The 16,316-nt window shown below is 47.6% G+C and overlaps 1 protein-coding gene across 1 annotated transcript in view; it reads right to left on the minus strand.

Annotated features, from left to right (window-relative positions):
* Positions 1-1,012: 1,012 nt before the first annotated feature.
* The window catches only part of SGPP2 (sphingosine-1-phosphate phosphatase 2), a 35,986-nt gene continuing 20,682 nt past the window's right edge, over positions 1,013-16,316 (minus strand). The window contains exons 3-5 of the mRNA XM_074153820.1: positions 10,872-11,051; positions 7,964-8,053; positions 1,013-1,558 (exon numbers count right to left, since the gene is read on the minus strand). Of these exons, the coding sequence (XP_074009921.1) occupies positions 1,013-1,558; positions 7,964-8,053; positions 10,872-11,051 (816 nt within the window). The remainder of the gene's footprint in view (positions 1,559-7,963; positions 8,054-10,871; positions 11,052-16,316) is intronic.

Here is a 16,316-nt window from a genome sequence, read left to right on the forward strand (position 1 = left end):
ACTCTGTTCAATTGTATGTAGACAAGGGATCTTTTAGTGGAGGCCTTCTTATTGATATCCAAGATAAATTTGTTACAAATATTTAAAGCATTTTGTGTTGGATTTTTCTTTCTTCTGTTTCACTTCTTTGTTTGGTTTTTGTTTGTTTTTTTATTGTTGGGGTTTTTGTTTTGTTTTTTTAAGGATTGCAGTGCATAAAACCATACACACAGAACTAGCAAGTTCTGGCAGTGCCTTCAGAAGACACTATGACAAGCAACAAGTACAATAATCACCAGATTTCTTTAGGAAATGCTGAGCCATACCCAAGTGTGGCCATCTCTGATCTCTGCTGATGCTGGTTGCTGAAGAAACCTGCTGGTCTTGGCCAGCAGGACACCCCTACCAAAGCCCAACAGTGGAAAGGTGCCAGCACTCGAAGAGCCTCCACATCACCTTCCCATCTTCAGCCCCTCTTCCTTCACCCCTGGTCCCCAGGGGATAGCATGACGCAGGCAGAGCTCTGCATGCCCCAAGGACAGCACTTCACTCTTGGCTGGTTGTTTCCTCCCCCACCCCACCAGCTGCTCGGTCCCCCATGCCCCAAACACAAGCCCGCCCTTGGCTTGTTCTCCTACTTCAGCAGGAGTAAACCCATGGCCAAGCAGGTGGTTTTTCAGCCCAGGGAGCCCCAGGGCCGGTGTCCCACAGGCACAGCCACGCTTCCTGGCACCCCCAACTCCACAGCAAACAAGCTGCTGCTGCCGCTCCGGTAGGGATTTTGGCTTTGTACTCTTGGCTTGTCATCTTCAGTCATCTGGGCCAGGGACTAATTATGGGAAAAAGTAGGGTCAGCACTTTCTAACCCAAAGTTATTCGTGTACAGGGATTGCCGTGACTCTTCCATATCGGGTATTCTAGGCCAGTGCAGAAAAGCACAAAACACCTTTTGGTCAAGTTACCAGCCTTGATTGACTCATCACATCTCTGAAATGGTGGTGCCACACATGACGTTGTGAGGAAGGCGCTGCGCTCACATCAGTCCTAACAGCTCGTGCAGCAGCGGCACAAGCACAGTAGCACAGAAGCCAACCGAGGAGTATGTTATAAATTTATACGGCACTTCGACTTCCAGTCGTCTCCGGGCTTCCAGGTCGCCAATGGGAAACTTGTACCGATAGCCCAGCATGCTGAGGACCACACTCTTCATGAGCCGGCGCGTCAGTAGAACAATAAAGATCCCTACGAAGAACCTGGCTAGCACGACCACCACTAATTTACTGGTGATCAGAGGAAATCCAAGCTGAAAATTTTCACTGGTGTAGGCTGGCGAGGCATACTGGTTGTTTAACCAAAATCCCACAGTTGCTCCAGCTCCTGCTCCTAAGATAGTAGTAGTGTCTCCCCTGGTGGGGCTGTAATAGTCTAATTTGGGGTAGTTGTAACATAAGACAAGAGGCACAACTATGGAAAGCAGTGGACAGAAGGGACTGGTTAACAGCAAGTGATCTATCGTGTCCCACGCAGGGTACAAGAGCACGAGCAGCACAGCTGAAATCAGCGCTCCACCAATCACATCCTGCAAAGACATCACGTTTAAGGGCTTTGTGAGACCTGGGAGGCAAAATAAATTCTCAGGTGATGGTAAAAGACCAACATGTGCACTTTTGAGCCGGCAGCAGTGGGGGAACACCCTGAATTCACAGAGACAGCACTGTCCTCGCACAGGGACAACTTGAAGCCTGCACTAAACAAAACGTGACAATCTGTGACCCCAACCTTGTCCGTGTGAACATACCTATTGACTCACATTTTCTCCTGAACAAGTGAGATTCTTCCCCTCACCTGCTTTCATGTTTTCAGGACACTCTCCACCTACAACCTCTGTGGAAAAGGCACAGGCACAACTCCATCTCAGGGACGATATCATGGCAAGCTGCCTTCATACATAATCCTACAAGTAATTTCACCATATCAGTAGGATTATCGCTTCCTTGCTTTGCATAAGTGGGAAGATGCTGTCTTTTGTCAGAGACAAGCACCCAGTCCAGAAACACAGGCTCGGGGGGAGAGAAGCCGCAGAGCTGCGGGACATGCTGTGTGTGCCATGATTTCTGCCTCGGAGAGAGGTAGGCACCGCTGGGCAGGAATACATCAAGGAGAAATTTGTTGCCCAAGCCTCTGAAATCCCTCTTGTAGTCAAGTGCCCGAGGCAAGCACATAGTTAAAACCTAATTTATTAACAGAGGCAAATAAGGTGTTTTAAGAACTTGATTGTTGTCAACCGCAAGGCTGGGAAGGGAGACAAGAGGTAACCCCTAACAAAAGCCGTCTGTATGACAGCAGCCAGATAAAAAGCGATAGAACAAGTTTCCCTGTGCTGCTCTCCTGGCATCGCTCGGGAGGCAGCAGAATTTGTATTCTGACCACGAAATGCCCTGCAAAACCTGGAGTTAATCACAGGCAGAAATGTCCTCTTCTCAGGACTGTATCTTTTTCACTGAGTCATGAGAGTTGACTACTACCGTGCTTGGTCACAGTCTAAAATGAATTATTTATGAGAACTTCATTTATGGTTAGGCGGGAACGAGGAGACTTTTTCACAACAAAAATATTTAATGACTTTCTGGTAAATGCATTACTCCAGCATGGCTGAACTTTAGCTGTTTACAGCTTCCAGGCAATAGATTCACAGCACGTTTGGTTTTAAGCAACTCCCAGAGCCATTCTGCATATTCCTAATACAAATCTCCACCCACATTTATTCCCTCATTCATGACATGAGGATAGCCATGGAAATACACAAAGTTGTTCACAGGTGTCTAATATCTAAAATACCATTAAGTGCCAATATTTCACAACAGCACAATAATCCATCTTTTGACAGATACCAATTTTTAGGTGATAACTTTACACATAAAGGTATGTTCTGGCCCAACACTAAGTAACCGCCTCAACGCAAAAGAGCTGGGGGTTGCTCCCCACACTGATGCTCAGAAATCCCACCACCACTGTGCACCTCCATTTCTCACCCCACTACTTGTCCACCTCATATTATAAGAAAAAGTCCGGACACCTCAATACCCCCTCCCATGTGTGATAAGCAGCGAACCTCAAAAGCTGTTCATGTGCTTTTCCGTTCCAATTAAAGACATTTAACCAAGTGCTTTGTTCACATTTATCCAGCTGACTCCAGCAGTTCCCGGCTGGGGCGCAGGCAGCCTCTATTTATGTACTTGATTAAAGTTTTCTGAATTTCATTATCCTCCTGTTCAGCCCAGTAACACGACTCCTGTAGTTTTCAAACAGGACCCAGATAACTCTGCTCCCAACCAGTGGCTTATACCAGTGGTCTTCAAAGTGGGTGCGCAAGACAACCCATTGGGCTGTGGAAAGAAAATATTTTTTGCAGCACTAGTAAGTAAAATAAAGTATATATATGTATATTTTTAAAGTAGTGCTTCTTTCATCCTTATCTTTTTTAATTTATGTTTTTGTGCATGTTTTATAATGTATGTATCAGTGCAGTAGTACATGTATGTAATTCATAAATAAATATACATACATTGGGACTGCATGCTCAAAAACTTTTAATGATAGGGGTGCACAATTAAAAAAGTTTGGACACCAGTGGTTTATTCTGTTTTTTCCCCCCATCCACCAATATATGGGCTTCTCATTTTGGAGACTTCTTACTAGAAGCTGCTGGAGAGCACGGGACATCCCCGGCTGCAGCCGTCAGTAGTGACTCCCCTTGGTTCTGGTACACACGGGCAGCGGTCTGGTTTTCCTGAATGCCCAGAAGGGGTGGGTGAGTTCAAGACCAACACTTTGTAAAGACATCTAGCAGTGCAGAATTTATCATTTCCACCCACCCCCCACCCCTCACCTGTTAAACCGAGAAGAAGTTGGGATGGCTCTGATTTCTGTGAGAAAAACTGCTTTTCTAGACTCTCCTGACTGCACTCAGGAGCAGGACCCTAGCTTTTCCCTGTGGTGGAGTTGCTGTTAGCACTCCCAGGAAGCACATTCTTGCCCGTCTGCCTGTGTAAACAGATTAACCTCTCGCCAAACCCGCAATTATAAAGGAATTTTTAAATGAGGGCAGGCATGAATTTTGCTCAAGGTGCAGCACTACCGGCAAAGCTTAAAACCTCCCGTTTCCCTGCTGAGATGCCCCAGCTCCCTCAGCACGGACAAGTCCTCCCACAGGCTCCATCCCTCCCAAAAAAGCCCCCCATCACCACTCTGCTTGGCCCCGCTCCTGCACAGCACCCCCCTGCCTCCCCCACGCCACCAGCATCTCCCCGGGTTCCACACAAGGGAGGCCTCTCTCCTATCAATTTTAGCTAGAGAGCTGCCATTTTGCTGTGCTGCCTAGAGAACGGGCCAGTGTCGGGTTTCTAACACTCTGCGAGACCTTCAAGTCATTTTCCTGTGCTACAGGTACATAACGAGAAACAAGGGAGGTGAACATCCAGCTGCATGCGATGGCTGGGATGCAGGACTGGGATGTCTCGGAACGCTTTCTGCCCATCACCGAGGGAGCACGGTCCGTGGGTACTGGAGCCACTGCTGCCGCTCTTGTGTTGGGCTGGGTTTTTTGTTTCACAAGGTCTTTGAGCACGATTTTTTTTTAGGGTTGCAAAAGCGTGCGGTCTGGCTTTCTGAAGGCAAGGACCTTCCATGCTCTTCCCGTTGAAACTGCTATTGAAGTCGCACGCACTCACAGACGCTACTCACTCTCCTCACCAGAAACCTCTTCTTTGCCTCCCGCTCCTAGAGGTTACTCTGTTTCATCCCACGAGGACTGTACTGGCACAGTGCATAAAGTGATGACAATACACTGTTTGCTTATCGGTTTTAAAATATTCGAGGAAATTTCAGAATTAATGGTGGTGTTAAAAAACCTGAGACCCAGCACAGCAAAGGAGCATGGTGGGGGTTAGAGAGCACCCTCTCCTGAGGGTGCTGTAATCGGCAATAAATGCATCAACACTGAATCGGTATCTCAGAGGAAAAAAATAATAATAAAAAAAATAATAAAAAACCCCCAAAACAATTTACTTCGTTTAGAGAAACAACTATCAGCTTTCTTTTTGGTCATAAAAAGTGACTTTTTAATTTCTCCCTGTATCCTACCACCCACACCGGCCGGCACAGGGCACTAGCTCAGGACAGCCCCGGTGGAAGCTGCGGTACCAGTAAAGCCTGTCAGAAGGTCGGCCGTGGCTCTGGAGTAACTGGTTGCCTCCCCAAGCCCCGCCGCTGGCTGGAGACAAGGGAGACCCCGCTCTGCTGCCACAGTAAATGGCAAACCTATCAGCTTGGTGCATCAAGAAATTCCTACGGCTGGCCCTGAGGGGTTAAAAGAAGGCTAAAAGCCTCCCCTCCTCCCCCTGCTGTGGGGGCCGACCTCGGCTGGTGAAGTTCTTCCCAACACGATTTGCGATTGTCTTGCTCGCATCTTTTTGGAATGCTGTGCACTCACACGAACACCATCGCTCATCGTTTCAAACAGGAGATGACTCAGACATGCTCCAGCAACAGTGAGGCAGAAAAACTTCTTAATCTCACGGAGACAGGGATCAAAAATTGGGCCAAAGTTTTAAGATGGGAAGTTAAGGAATATTTTCTAAACTACAATTGTCTGAGGAAAAAAAAAAAAAAAAAAGAACAAACAACAACAAACCCCAGTCCTAGTGTCTCCAATTGCTTTTTGTTCCTTATAGATAATCCCTAAAATGCTACAGGTTCTCTGCTTCAAAATGTGTCCAAATTTTCCCTTTGCCCTTTCCAGGTAACTCCAGATTCCCTCTTCACCACATCCTCAGACTCCATCATTTAAGACCTAGAAGGAAGAACCCTGCCTTTCCCCTGCTTCTCCCCAAACATGGGATATTCTCGTGTTATGGTGGTGAAAGTGGGTTGCTGTAATTAAACTATCTCTCACCAGTGCAAGTGCTTCCATCCCTTTCTCTGGCTGGGTGATGCTCTCCTGGTAACGGCCCAGGCAATGGGTGTTTATTCCCTTTTCCCTAATCACAGTATTCATTCTGATACGGCTATCATGATGCAGATAGCTCTCATACCGGCTCAGTGCACCTCCAGAAGGTCTTTAGTCGTAACATCTCTTCTACTGACATGAATGTGCTTTTTGAGACTGCTCCTGATCCAAGAGCAACGCCCGCAATGCTGAAATACGGGCTGATTTGTAGAGCTGGGGCTACAGCAGACGAGTCCCTGCACCGGACCTTCAGCTACAGCTGTAGCAAAGCATGGTGCAACCACCCTGCCACCCTCCTCTGGATCCTCCAGTGGGAAAAATTCAGTTACATTAATTCGGTGGATATATTTTACCTGTTCGTTTGCCTTACTAAAATATTATGATCACTTAATACATAATCATACCCTGTCACTATTCATTTTCTATTGAGACCTCAGTTAAGAATTCATTAGATAGAGGCTGTTTCGGCTGGTGGCTTGGCTGAGCAGCCCCTGCACCTCGGCCTCGCAGCATCTCGTGAAGCTCAGGCTGGAGCCATCCCTCAAAGTGCAGCAAACGGCTCTGAACCACACTTCTTCCCCAAGAAGAACCTGTCACTGCAGGTGGGAAGGACGGGGCCGCAGATGAGAGGGGCACTGGGGCAGCTGTGATCACCAGGCATTTCCCCAGCTCCATCCCCACCGTGGCACGCATGGGATGGAGACCCCACCAAAGTACGTTGGCTCTTTTGAAAGGCAGCATTGCTCACAGCTCAACTGAGGAGCTTTTTTTATTTTAAGGCCCTTTTTTATCACGTCAAAGGCACAAAGGCTTTTTCTTCTTTACCCTAAAATCTATCTAAATTTAGAGGAGTCTTTCATTACGATGGACCAGCAAGGGAAGTATGTGAAGAATTTTTACAGATTGACTTAAGGTCACTAGCCAAGGAAGGGTGTCTCCAGACTCCATTTAAGATATTGTTTTGATCCCCTAGGCCTGGAAGGGAAGGTCAAGCTATATTTTATAGATAACTTAATCTCACAGGGGCTCCCTTTCTTACATTATTCAAGCCTCCTTATTATAACATACATAATTACTACTTAGTAAAAAAATGTAACTATTTATGCATGAGCAACCAAGAAACAATGCGTATCAAATTCCTGTGGGGAAGTAGCCGGGAGTTTTCACCCATTCTTGGGAAGCTGGACCACCCCTCTGACCTCTCTACGTAGCAAATCAATAACGTTTCCTCTCATCAGGAAGGAACCAGCTACTGCCTAATCAGAGTCACACTGAAATCTGTTCTTAAAGCAGGGCTGACATCTCTCAGCAACTGTGCCCAATGAGTCTGTCATATAAAGTCACCGATATTTTATGATTATTTTCAGACAAAGTATTCATGCATTTCAATCCTTTAAGAATGAATTTCCTACCAGGGGAAAACAAGAATCTTGTCATAATATTTTTTTAAGTGCCATGTCCCTGTATGGTAACGTGAGTCTCGCTGTCCCCCAGTCCCCCAAGGGCAGCTCACTTGTCACATTTTACCCTCTTCCTCCTCTCTCTGCTGGTCGCCGGCGTGACTCACCAACCTGCTATTCCTTCCCTGACACTCCCGTGTTTCTCGCTTACAACAGTGATACTATTGCACAAAAGGCTTGGCTAAGGAGCAGCGTCAGTTGCCCAAGCGCATTCCTCGCAATTAAAATTTCAAAATAGAGAAGTACAATTCAGATGCCACACCGACCTCACCCGGCTCCTCAACCCACGCGTGCCGCTGCTTCCCTAATGGTATAAATAATTCCCCTGCAGACTCAAATAGCAATAGCCTGAGGGTTTCCTTACAGCTGCCTTTGAATGTACAGCCTGAAGTTTAGCGGCATGATTCCTATATTCCAGCAGTGGCACAGCCAAGGCGGAAGAGTGGGAGATGGGAATGGCTGAAGGTAAGGGGAGCTGGAGGCATGACCGGCACGGGGCGATGTGGGGCATCCTTACCAGGACTGTGTGCATCCCCGTGTAGAGCCTGCTGAGACACACCAACATCGAAAACACAAACGCTGCTGCTAGGCCTAGTTCAAATGGATACTGTGAAAAGGGGGAAAAAATAAAATAAAATACACACATTACACCATTATCCACTTTAACATCAGTATATGTCTGAAATAAAACATCCAAGCGATGGACTGACGTAAGGATCTTGCACTGGGAAGTGGCTCCTGAGCTCTACTTTCCCAAAGAGATTAACGTGACCTAAGAGAAGACCTCACATCGGCTACGTGCAATCCTGCCAGAAGGTTGCTTCATTATCTGTGGCACCCACTTTTGTGAAGGTCCAGTCTTTGCGTGGGGAAACCTGGGAAACAGACGGTATTTGCAGAGTTTTTCCCCCCAACATCCACCTGCAAAACCCATGTTAGTGCTGAAGATCTTCGGGAAGAAAGGCACAGCATGTTGTGCAAGCGATGCCCGAGGTTGAACTGCAGCCTCAGATCACCCAAGGGGAAGGCGACAGCCGCAGAACCTGACCAGAAACGTGATCAATAGTCCTCGAGCAGCGGGCTGGGAGAGGAAAATCAATGTCTGGGCTGAAACCACAGTCCAGCTATTGGAGCAGTCAGGATCACTCTTCCCTGTGATACTTAAGGTTTAATTGTCATCTTGTAAAGCTGCTTTTGCTTAATTGCCTCTCCAAGTTGCCTATGAACATGGAAAGAAGTATTGAAATAAATCAACATTTAAAAAGGAAGAAAACTCCACACATTTGTCAGGAAGTGTAGTGACAGGACAAGGGGTAATGGTTTTAAATTGGAAGAGGGGAGATTTAGATTAGATATTAGGAGGAAATTCTTTACTGTGAGGGTGGTAAAGCACTGGAACAGGTTGCCCAGGGAAGTTGTGGATGCCCCATCCCTGGAGGTGTTTAAGGCCAGGCTGGATGGGGCTTTGAGCAACCTGGTCTAGTGGGAGGTGTCCCTGCCCACGGCAGGGGGGTTGGAACTCGATGATCTTTAAGGTCCCTTCCAACTCTAACCATTCTATGATTTGGCAAAGAATAATCTTAATATATTAGCCCTTAATCCACCCATTCAAACCCTGAAACTGAGTGGGCTGGTGTGCTCTTTTCAGTCTATAAAGGACATTTTTCTAAAAAAAATAAACCAACCCAAAATATAGTAAATGAAATTAATTCACCTGATTTGACACAAAGACTCCATCTGCTGCCGAGAGGCTGATGACTGACCAGGGCAAAAATGCTTCTGTGGAAATGTTAAGCATAACAGCTCCCTTCTGACTCTCTTTCCCTGGCATACTCTAGCCCCCAAAATAGAGAGCTCAGGCCCGGCTGCAGATGTCACTCCCAGTTCATAAAACACTATTTTTTCCTCACTTCTCTAAGCCTACAGAGGATTTATGCCCACTTTATTCCCTCCTCAGCAGGCAGGCTGGGAGCTAGTCCAGGTCAGTAATTGATGACTAGGGCAGCTTTAGAAGATAGCAGCATAATGTACTGGTAGATTTTTTCCTTCTTAATAGAGGCAATTAAATCATTTAATTATTTTCCAGCAGCTTTATTGTTTCATAGCTATTTCCAAGAAGTATGAGACAGCCCATGAAGAGCTGTGTGTCCCACTGGTAGCTTATTGATCAAGGAGGAGGAGAAAGTGCTGCTGACCAGGTCTTTGTGGCAGATCTGACACATGAGATGGAGCCAGCCTTCCAGGGCTGACAAATGTCCCATCCCATGGCTCCTCCTTTGCATCCCACTGTCAAGCTGCTCTGACCAGTTACCATACCATTACCAGGGAGCAGGAGGCTGGTGCTGCAGCTATGGGTGCCACTGACCTGCTCAGGGCAGGAGCAAAGCCCACTGCTTCATGGCCGGGATCGGAGGAGGCTGGCAGTTAAATTAACTCAAAGATCCAGGTGTAATTCCAAGATCTCTGTTTCTATGGGTCACACCCCCAGGACGCAGTACCGTTCATCAAACGGGTGGCCACCCTTTGTCCCTGCACACACGCTGGCACCATGGGGAGGACACCCAGGGACACTGTGACAGTAAGACCCTCCGGCCATACTGTGACCCGTCTTGGTTACACGCGTTTATCTTTGAAATACACTTGAGGAGGCTGAGCAACACACTTAAATATGATGCAGCCAGGAAGTTATTATTGCTAGAATACAGGAAATACACGTTTAGATTCATAAAATGAAACATGAAACTAAAATAATCATCATAGAGAAGTTAGTTTCCAGGAAATAAACCTTTTAGAAAGATAAAAGGCTGAAGGTTTGGGGAAAATAATGATGAGATCTCCCCAAGCAGCCTACAGCTCCAGTGCAGTGAAACCGCTCTTACTTCTCTGACAAACAGGCTCTCAAATCATGTTATATGCTCTTAGCCTAACACAGGCCAGAGCCAGGGGATTTCCAAGGATGCTTTTCCTGCATCAAACGAAAGCCAGGCAACACAGAGCTCCTTTGGTTTCCCTGGGAGCTGGCGTTTCCCGACGTGCAGCGTTGGCTTGGCAGGCACAGGGAGAGCACAAAACGCTGGCACTGAGCATCTCCCACAGCAGCACCACGGCTCCCTCCAGGGTCACCCACCCACCTCCACCCCAAAAAACACAGCAAACCCACCAAACCATGGCAGGGCAGGGCAGCTGCCCACAGTTCTGAGCAGGGCTCATGGTAAAGAACAGAGATTCCCCCTAAATTTCTTCTTGTGTCTATTATCAGCCAGCTACGGGCAGCAACAGGGAAAAATATACACCTGTGAAAAGAAATACAGAAGTCCTCTGGAAATGGCCACGGCTTTGGATTTGCTAGTTTTCTGCAGCTTGCTGGAAGCAGACACATGGGTTTTTTTCCTTTTCTCCCCCCCCCCTCTTTTTGTACCCCCTACCTTGTACTGGTTTGTGGTTGCAATGAAAAAGGAGAAGGAGATGGCAGTGGCTGCCATGGCGTGGGTGGAAGGCATCCCGTACTCTGCGTCCGTCCTCAGTTCCAGCTTGACGACAGGTGGCGAGAGGGGCCGAGGCCACTTCAGGATGTCCTTGGAGACCTGGCCTATGTACATCACTATCTGGGGAGAGGAAAGGCCACAGGGCTGTCAGTCAGTGTGGGCAATCCCCACTCAGCCCACCCAATAGAACAATCTCTATTTCTATGCTTTTTCCTGCAAAATCCACCACCCCAGGTGCAGAATTTATCCCCTGAATTATTAAAGGGGTTTCCATTATCCCAGTTAGTGAAGGAAGCGGTGGTTTTACTGCACCATGTTGTAATCTGACCAGAAGTGGGACCAAAAGGAGGGTTTACTGATGAGATGCATCAGTAGAGGATGGCATGAGGTGGACAGCTGGCTCCAGCCCCATGCTAGAGAAGTTTTAAGTTTCCCCCGTGGCCCTTACAACCCCTCTCCTGCAGAGCCAAGAGCTATAAGAGGAATTTTTCTGCCACCACCTTCAAATCACTGCATGCTTCCCAGCTCCACACCACAGCTCTCACCAGCTCTCCTGTTCCCTGCAGCTCCCACCCACCGCAGAGGTTGCTGCGGGGACCCTGCGGGGACGCACGCCAGCGCGGTTATTAAATAATAACCTTGGCATCCTCGGGGAGGCAGCAGAGAGAAAACTGGATGAGCAACATAAAGTACCAGTTCTCCCGCCTGACTCCCCAACAGCAAAGAGCTTTTACGCCCTGCTCGGGGTACCAGAGGTTTAAGCAGAGGCTCCATTAATTAGCTACTGAGTATGAGTGATTTTGGGGGGAAACGTTGCATTCTGGGGTCACTGCAAGCAGTAGCAATGGGAAACAAAGGCAAGAGGCAAAGCTGTCTAGCATCCCCAAGAGATGCAGCCCACCCAGCAATGCCCAGGGCACCCATCATGCTGACACCCTCTGCTCCTCAGCATCCTCTTCCCAAAGGCAACATGCTCTCAGCATCCACAGTGAGAAGGATGTGAACAAAAATCACCCAGGCCGTCCCTGGAGGATGTATTTGCTTTCTGTTGCCACCCTCCTCCCTTTGGATAGTGCAGCCCGACATATGCAAAGCAAGCTCTACAAAACAAAGCAAACCTTTTTTCTTTTCTTTTTTTTTTTAAATACAAAAATCAGGTTAACTGACATCTGCCATGAAATCTCAGTTGCTGTGCGAGACGGCTCGCTGTTCTGCTTCTCACGCTTCCACAAGCAAAGGAGGGGTCTTAAAATAGCATCCTTCCCATGCTGGTGTTAGCCATATGCCAGAACATTAAAAGACAGACGTCATGATTCAGGATTCACAAATCAGAACCAGGAAAAAGCCAAAACGTCACGTTCCTTCGTCCCCCTCTCTACAGCAGAGGGCATGCTGCGGGGAGTCCTGGGTTTACAGCCAGTGCCAGAGCCTGGAAAAGTGACTGCTGGTGCCTTTGCGTCCTTTATCCCTCATCACATGAATCACATCACCGCCTTATTATCGTCGCCACCTGTGGCACGCCTGGCTGCTCCCTCTTCACCCTGATATATGGGGCATAGGGCAGGCAGCAAACACCCTGCCTCAGCAGCTCACCATAAACAAAGGCTCAACGAACAAGTATCTTAAAGAAACCACTGAGTGGGTTTATTTGGTTAATGCCACCAGTCTCCAAATGGATGCAGGAACATCTTTGGAAGTTAATTAAATTCCAGGGTTGAAAGCAAAATTACTCTCTCCGACAGAACATAAAACGTTGAGGCGATACCGTCTGAGAGGCAGGGTAGGATGAGCCAGTTTATCAGCAGTCCTCTATAATAATGACTTCCACTTGTAGAAGTATTATTAGCACTAGCATGTAAGAGAATTACAGAAAGGGAAATGAGTCATCTTTGAAATGAAGGCTGTGCTAGGACTCCTCTGATGGTGAAAAACAGGCTGAATGTTGGAGGTGGTATGGGTAAGCAAAAATACCAGGCATCCTCACAACACCTTCTTTCCTGGCATTCCAGATTAAATTCTAACCCTTCTGTTTTTAAAAAACACATATTGTATAGACATGTACAGTAATGATAGATGAGACAGCCTCCTTAAAAGATGAAGAGTCCAGAATGCACGAGTCTAAGCACTGCCCTCTGAAGCACCAACCTTTGCCTTTAGCTTATCTGCATGCCGTGCACGTGGTTTTACATGCAATATCCTGGATTATTTGGCAGAAGTGGCAGTTGTGGGTGTGGTAATGCATCAGCCGAACCAGCAGCTTCCCTGAGAAGGCAAAAGATGACGAGTGCACCATTGCTAAAAGCCACCCAGCAAAGGTGTTACTCTGCTTCGCCCACCTCCTCACTTGCTGCTCACAAGTGGCTGGAGGAGCACGGGACTGCCCAGGCTCTTTGGCTCGCAGAATGGCAAAGCAAGTGGCCCAGAGCTCCTGCCAGCTCTGCCTGTGGTGGGCATAGGGGTGACCTCCCCAGGGAGAAGACCCAGGGGATGCCTAGAGCATCAGTCAGTCCTGCTGGGGACCACCACACAGCTGGCCACTGAGGGCAACACCCATGCGTGTGTACCAGGCACAGACTCCCACAGCTCAGGCACAAACAGTAAAAAAAAATAAAACAAGCAGGGGGTCACCACTACGTGACAATTGTTGTGCAGAAACACGCTCACAGCATTCTATTTAATTGCAGGATATATCTGAATGGCACTCTGCCGCAGCTCTCATCTTCTGAGGAAGGTAGGAATCTGCCTTGGTTAAGTGGCATATTCTCTCTCAAGCCACATTTCATTATTTCCTGACCTTATTTCTCTGTCATTTTGGATTTACTCTCTAACAGTCCTGGGAAAGAAAGCAAGCAGCCCAAAAGTTTTGGCCTGTTATCAGCTTTTTTCAACCTAGCAGATGAGAAAACTCCCATAATAAACATTGCAAACGATAAACACTGAAGCACGGGAAAGGAGAAGATGCAGAGATGAGCGTGACGGACAGGCTAAAGATCAACACTGAGCTAAGCCTCACCTACGCTTGACTTGAACTACGTATTTGCACAATCCCAGAAATCTTTGATGGCCCTGTAAATAAATTTAGCATGGCAGAAATTACCCCAGGTCTGGACCAGCAGGTAACTTGGGATTGCTTAGGTCGCAAAGCCCAGATCACAGGACTGGATGATTTTGCCGTGATTTCAGCTTACCCTAGGTAAGCCGAACAGCACATTCGCGATGGCTTTGGACAAAGAGGGGAAGGTAGGTTACGGCTTGACCCAGGAGTGTGTCACCCTGTAGCCACTGATCAGCAGCAAGATTCTGCATTTCCAAGTCCAAGGAAGGCTGAGCCTCAGGGCTTCACCTAACTCCCCTTGCTTCATGAGGGCTGGGAAGGTTTAGGGAGGAAGGGGGGCCTAGGCTCAAGCCCCACTAAGATTTAAATAAAAAACATTCCAAAAGTCTTTATCTACTCATGGGCTTTTCCAGCTGGTGGGTCTCCAGGCCCAAAGCTGAATGTTAGAGAGAAAAGGGAACAACAGACCCTTGAACACTGAGCGAGCAAACACAGCTTGCAGTCGTGTAGACATAGCAAAGAAAAACCTTGAAGCAAATAACTTCTTCATACCTTATTGTTCTGTTGCTTCTTCCCTATGTTACTGACATTTTTTGCCTACCTAGAGTGCTATATTATGGCTCTCAGTGCTATTCTTCTGTGTTTATTTCTAGCACAGGCTCTCTTCCACTCCATCCAAGTGACACAGATCAAACAAATTCTCTGCAGTTCTGGTGGCAAGCAGTTTGCAGACATCTTCAGCATACATAATTTTAATTTGCACAATAATAAGTACCTCTGTCTCTGCATGGGGAATTTGTCTGAACCTGGAGACTTTTCCATTACGGAAGCAACAAAGTCAAAGCCGTGATGGATTGTGTAGGACACAATTAGCTGGAGAAGATAACTACACAGAAATGCAGGAATTTAGTTGAGATTTCACAAAAGTTGATGGGATGAGCGTTGCTAATTCTCTTTACTCTGAAAGCTGACAGCAGCAGCTCTAACTACCATGTAACTCAGACTGTTCGAACTTTCCAAAATGAAACTTAACTGTTTCAACACTCAAGTTACAAAGAAGTGTTGGCAAACAAGAGGAGCTGCTCGGGCTATCAGGGATGGAGGGGAGCTGGGGCTCAAGTTTGGGAAAAGGAAAAGCACCCTTGGTCAGCACTGCAGCCTGCCTGGGTCACTGGACACGCACAAGCAGGGCCCAAACCTGGGCAGAAGTGAGGCGATGCTCCTGGGCATCAGAGGTCTGTACCATCAGAGGGTCTCACTCCCAGACCCTCATGACAGCTTCCCCTGGGAGTGCTGCGTTAGGGGAGGCAAAGGGACTCGGCTCTGCCCCTGTATGTGCAAGTCCTACAAGCTACAGTTGTGACAAATGCCACAATATGAGCCCTTACTAAAGAAACGATGGCAAAAGCAAGTTGGATGGACCATGGCACGGGAGCAGAGATTTGGCGGAGGGGTCACTATACAACCATATACAACCTATATACACACTATACAACCACCATACACAAACATAATGTAGGGAAATGCTGCTTTCCCTTCTGTATTGAGGCAAAACACAAACCAGGTGCTTCATTTATGTGGCTGAACCTGTGAGCTGCCCTCACAGGTGGAGGAGAGCCCAGGGCCAGGCTTTTCCTCCCTGGGGCTCCTGCCCAGCACTGCAAGGGAATATATTACCCACGTCTTGTTCTGCTCCAGAGTGAAGCAGTAAGCAGCCTGGCTCACTGATCCACCCTTGAAAACTTGGGTACGGCTACCCTGATCTGTTCAGAGTTGAACCAGCCTCTGCTGTTTCTGCATTACCAGGTGCCACCGTATCAGCTGGGCACGCAGTGGCCATGCCAGGGACACGATGCGGCACAGACTGCACCGAAGCTGCCATCCCTCCCAGGGGTCCCGCGTTCGTAACCGCACAGGCTGAACACGCGGCCAAGGCAGCAACCCTGACACACCAGTGCATTTGTCTAACCCCCAGCCCACAACACCATCATCCAGTTTGGGATTTTCTGAATTTCCAGTGCTATGCAGGTGACTCCGAAGCCTTCAGAATTAAACCCTTACAACAAACACAAGAAGCATTTAAAAATTACGTGAGTAAAGACTTCTTACTTCTTGTACACACTTGTTCCCCTCTCAAAGGGCTTTTCTGTACTGCTGTAAGCAACTTAAAAACAAGACTTTCCTCAAACCCTGGTGCCTACCAGTACTGCTGGGGCAGCCTGGGCTGCGTGAGGGGAATAGCAATCCTTTCCAGCCAAGGCATCAGGTGAAGGAAAGGCAAAGCTTTATTGCCACCATGGGTCAACAGCATTACATCTTACTACATGAAT

This window comes from Numenius arquata, chromosome 9 (genome assembly GCF_964106895.1).
Source record: "Numenius arquata chromosome 9, bNumArq3.hap1.1, whole genome shotgun sequence".
NCBI lineage: Eukaryota > Metazoa > Chordata > Aves > Charadriiformes > Scolopacidae > Numenius > Numenius arquata.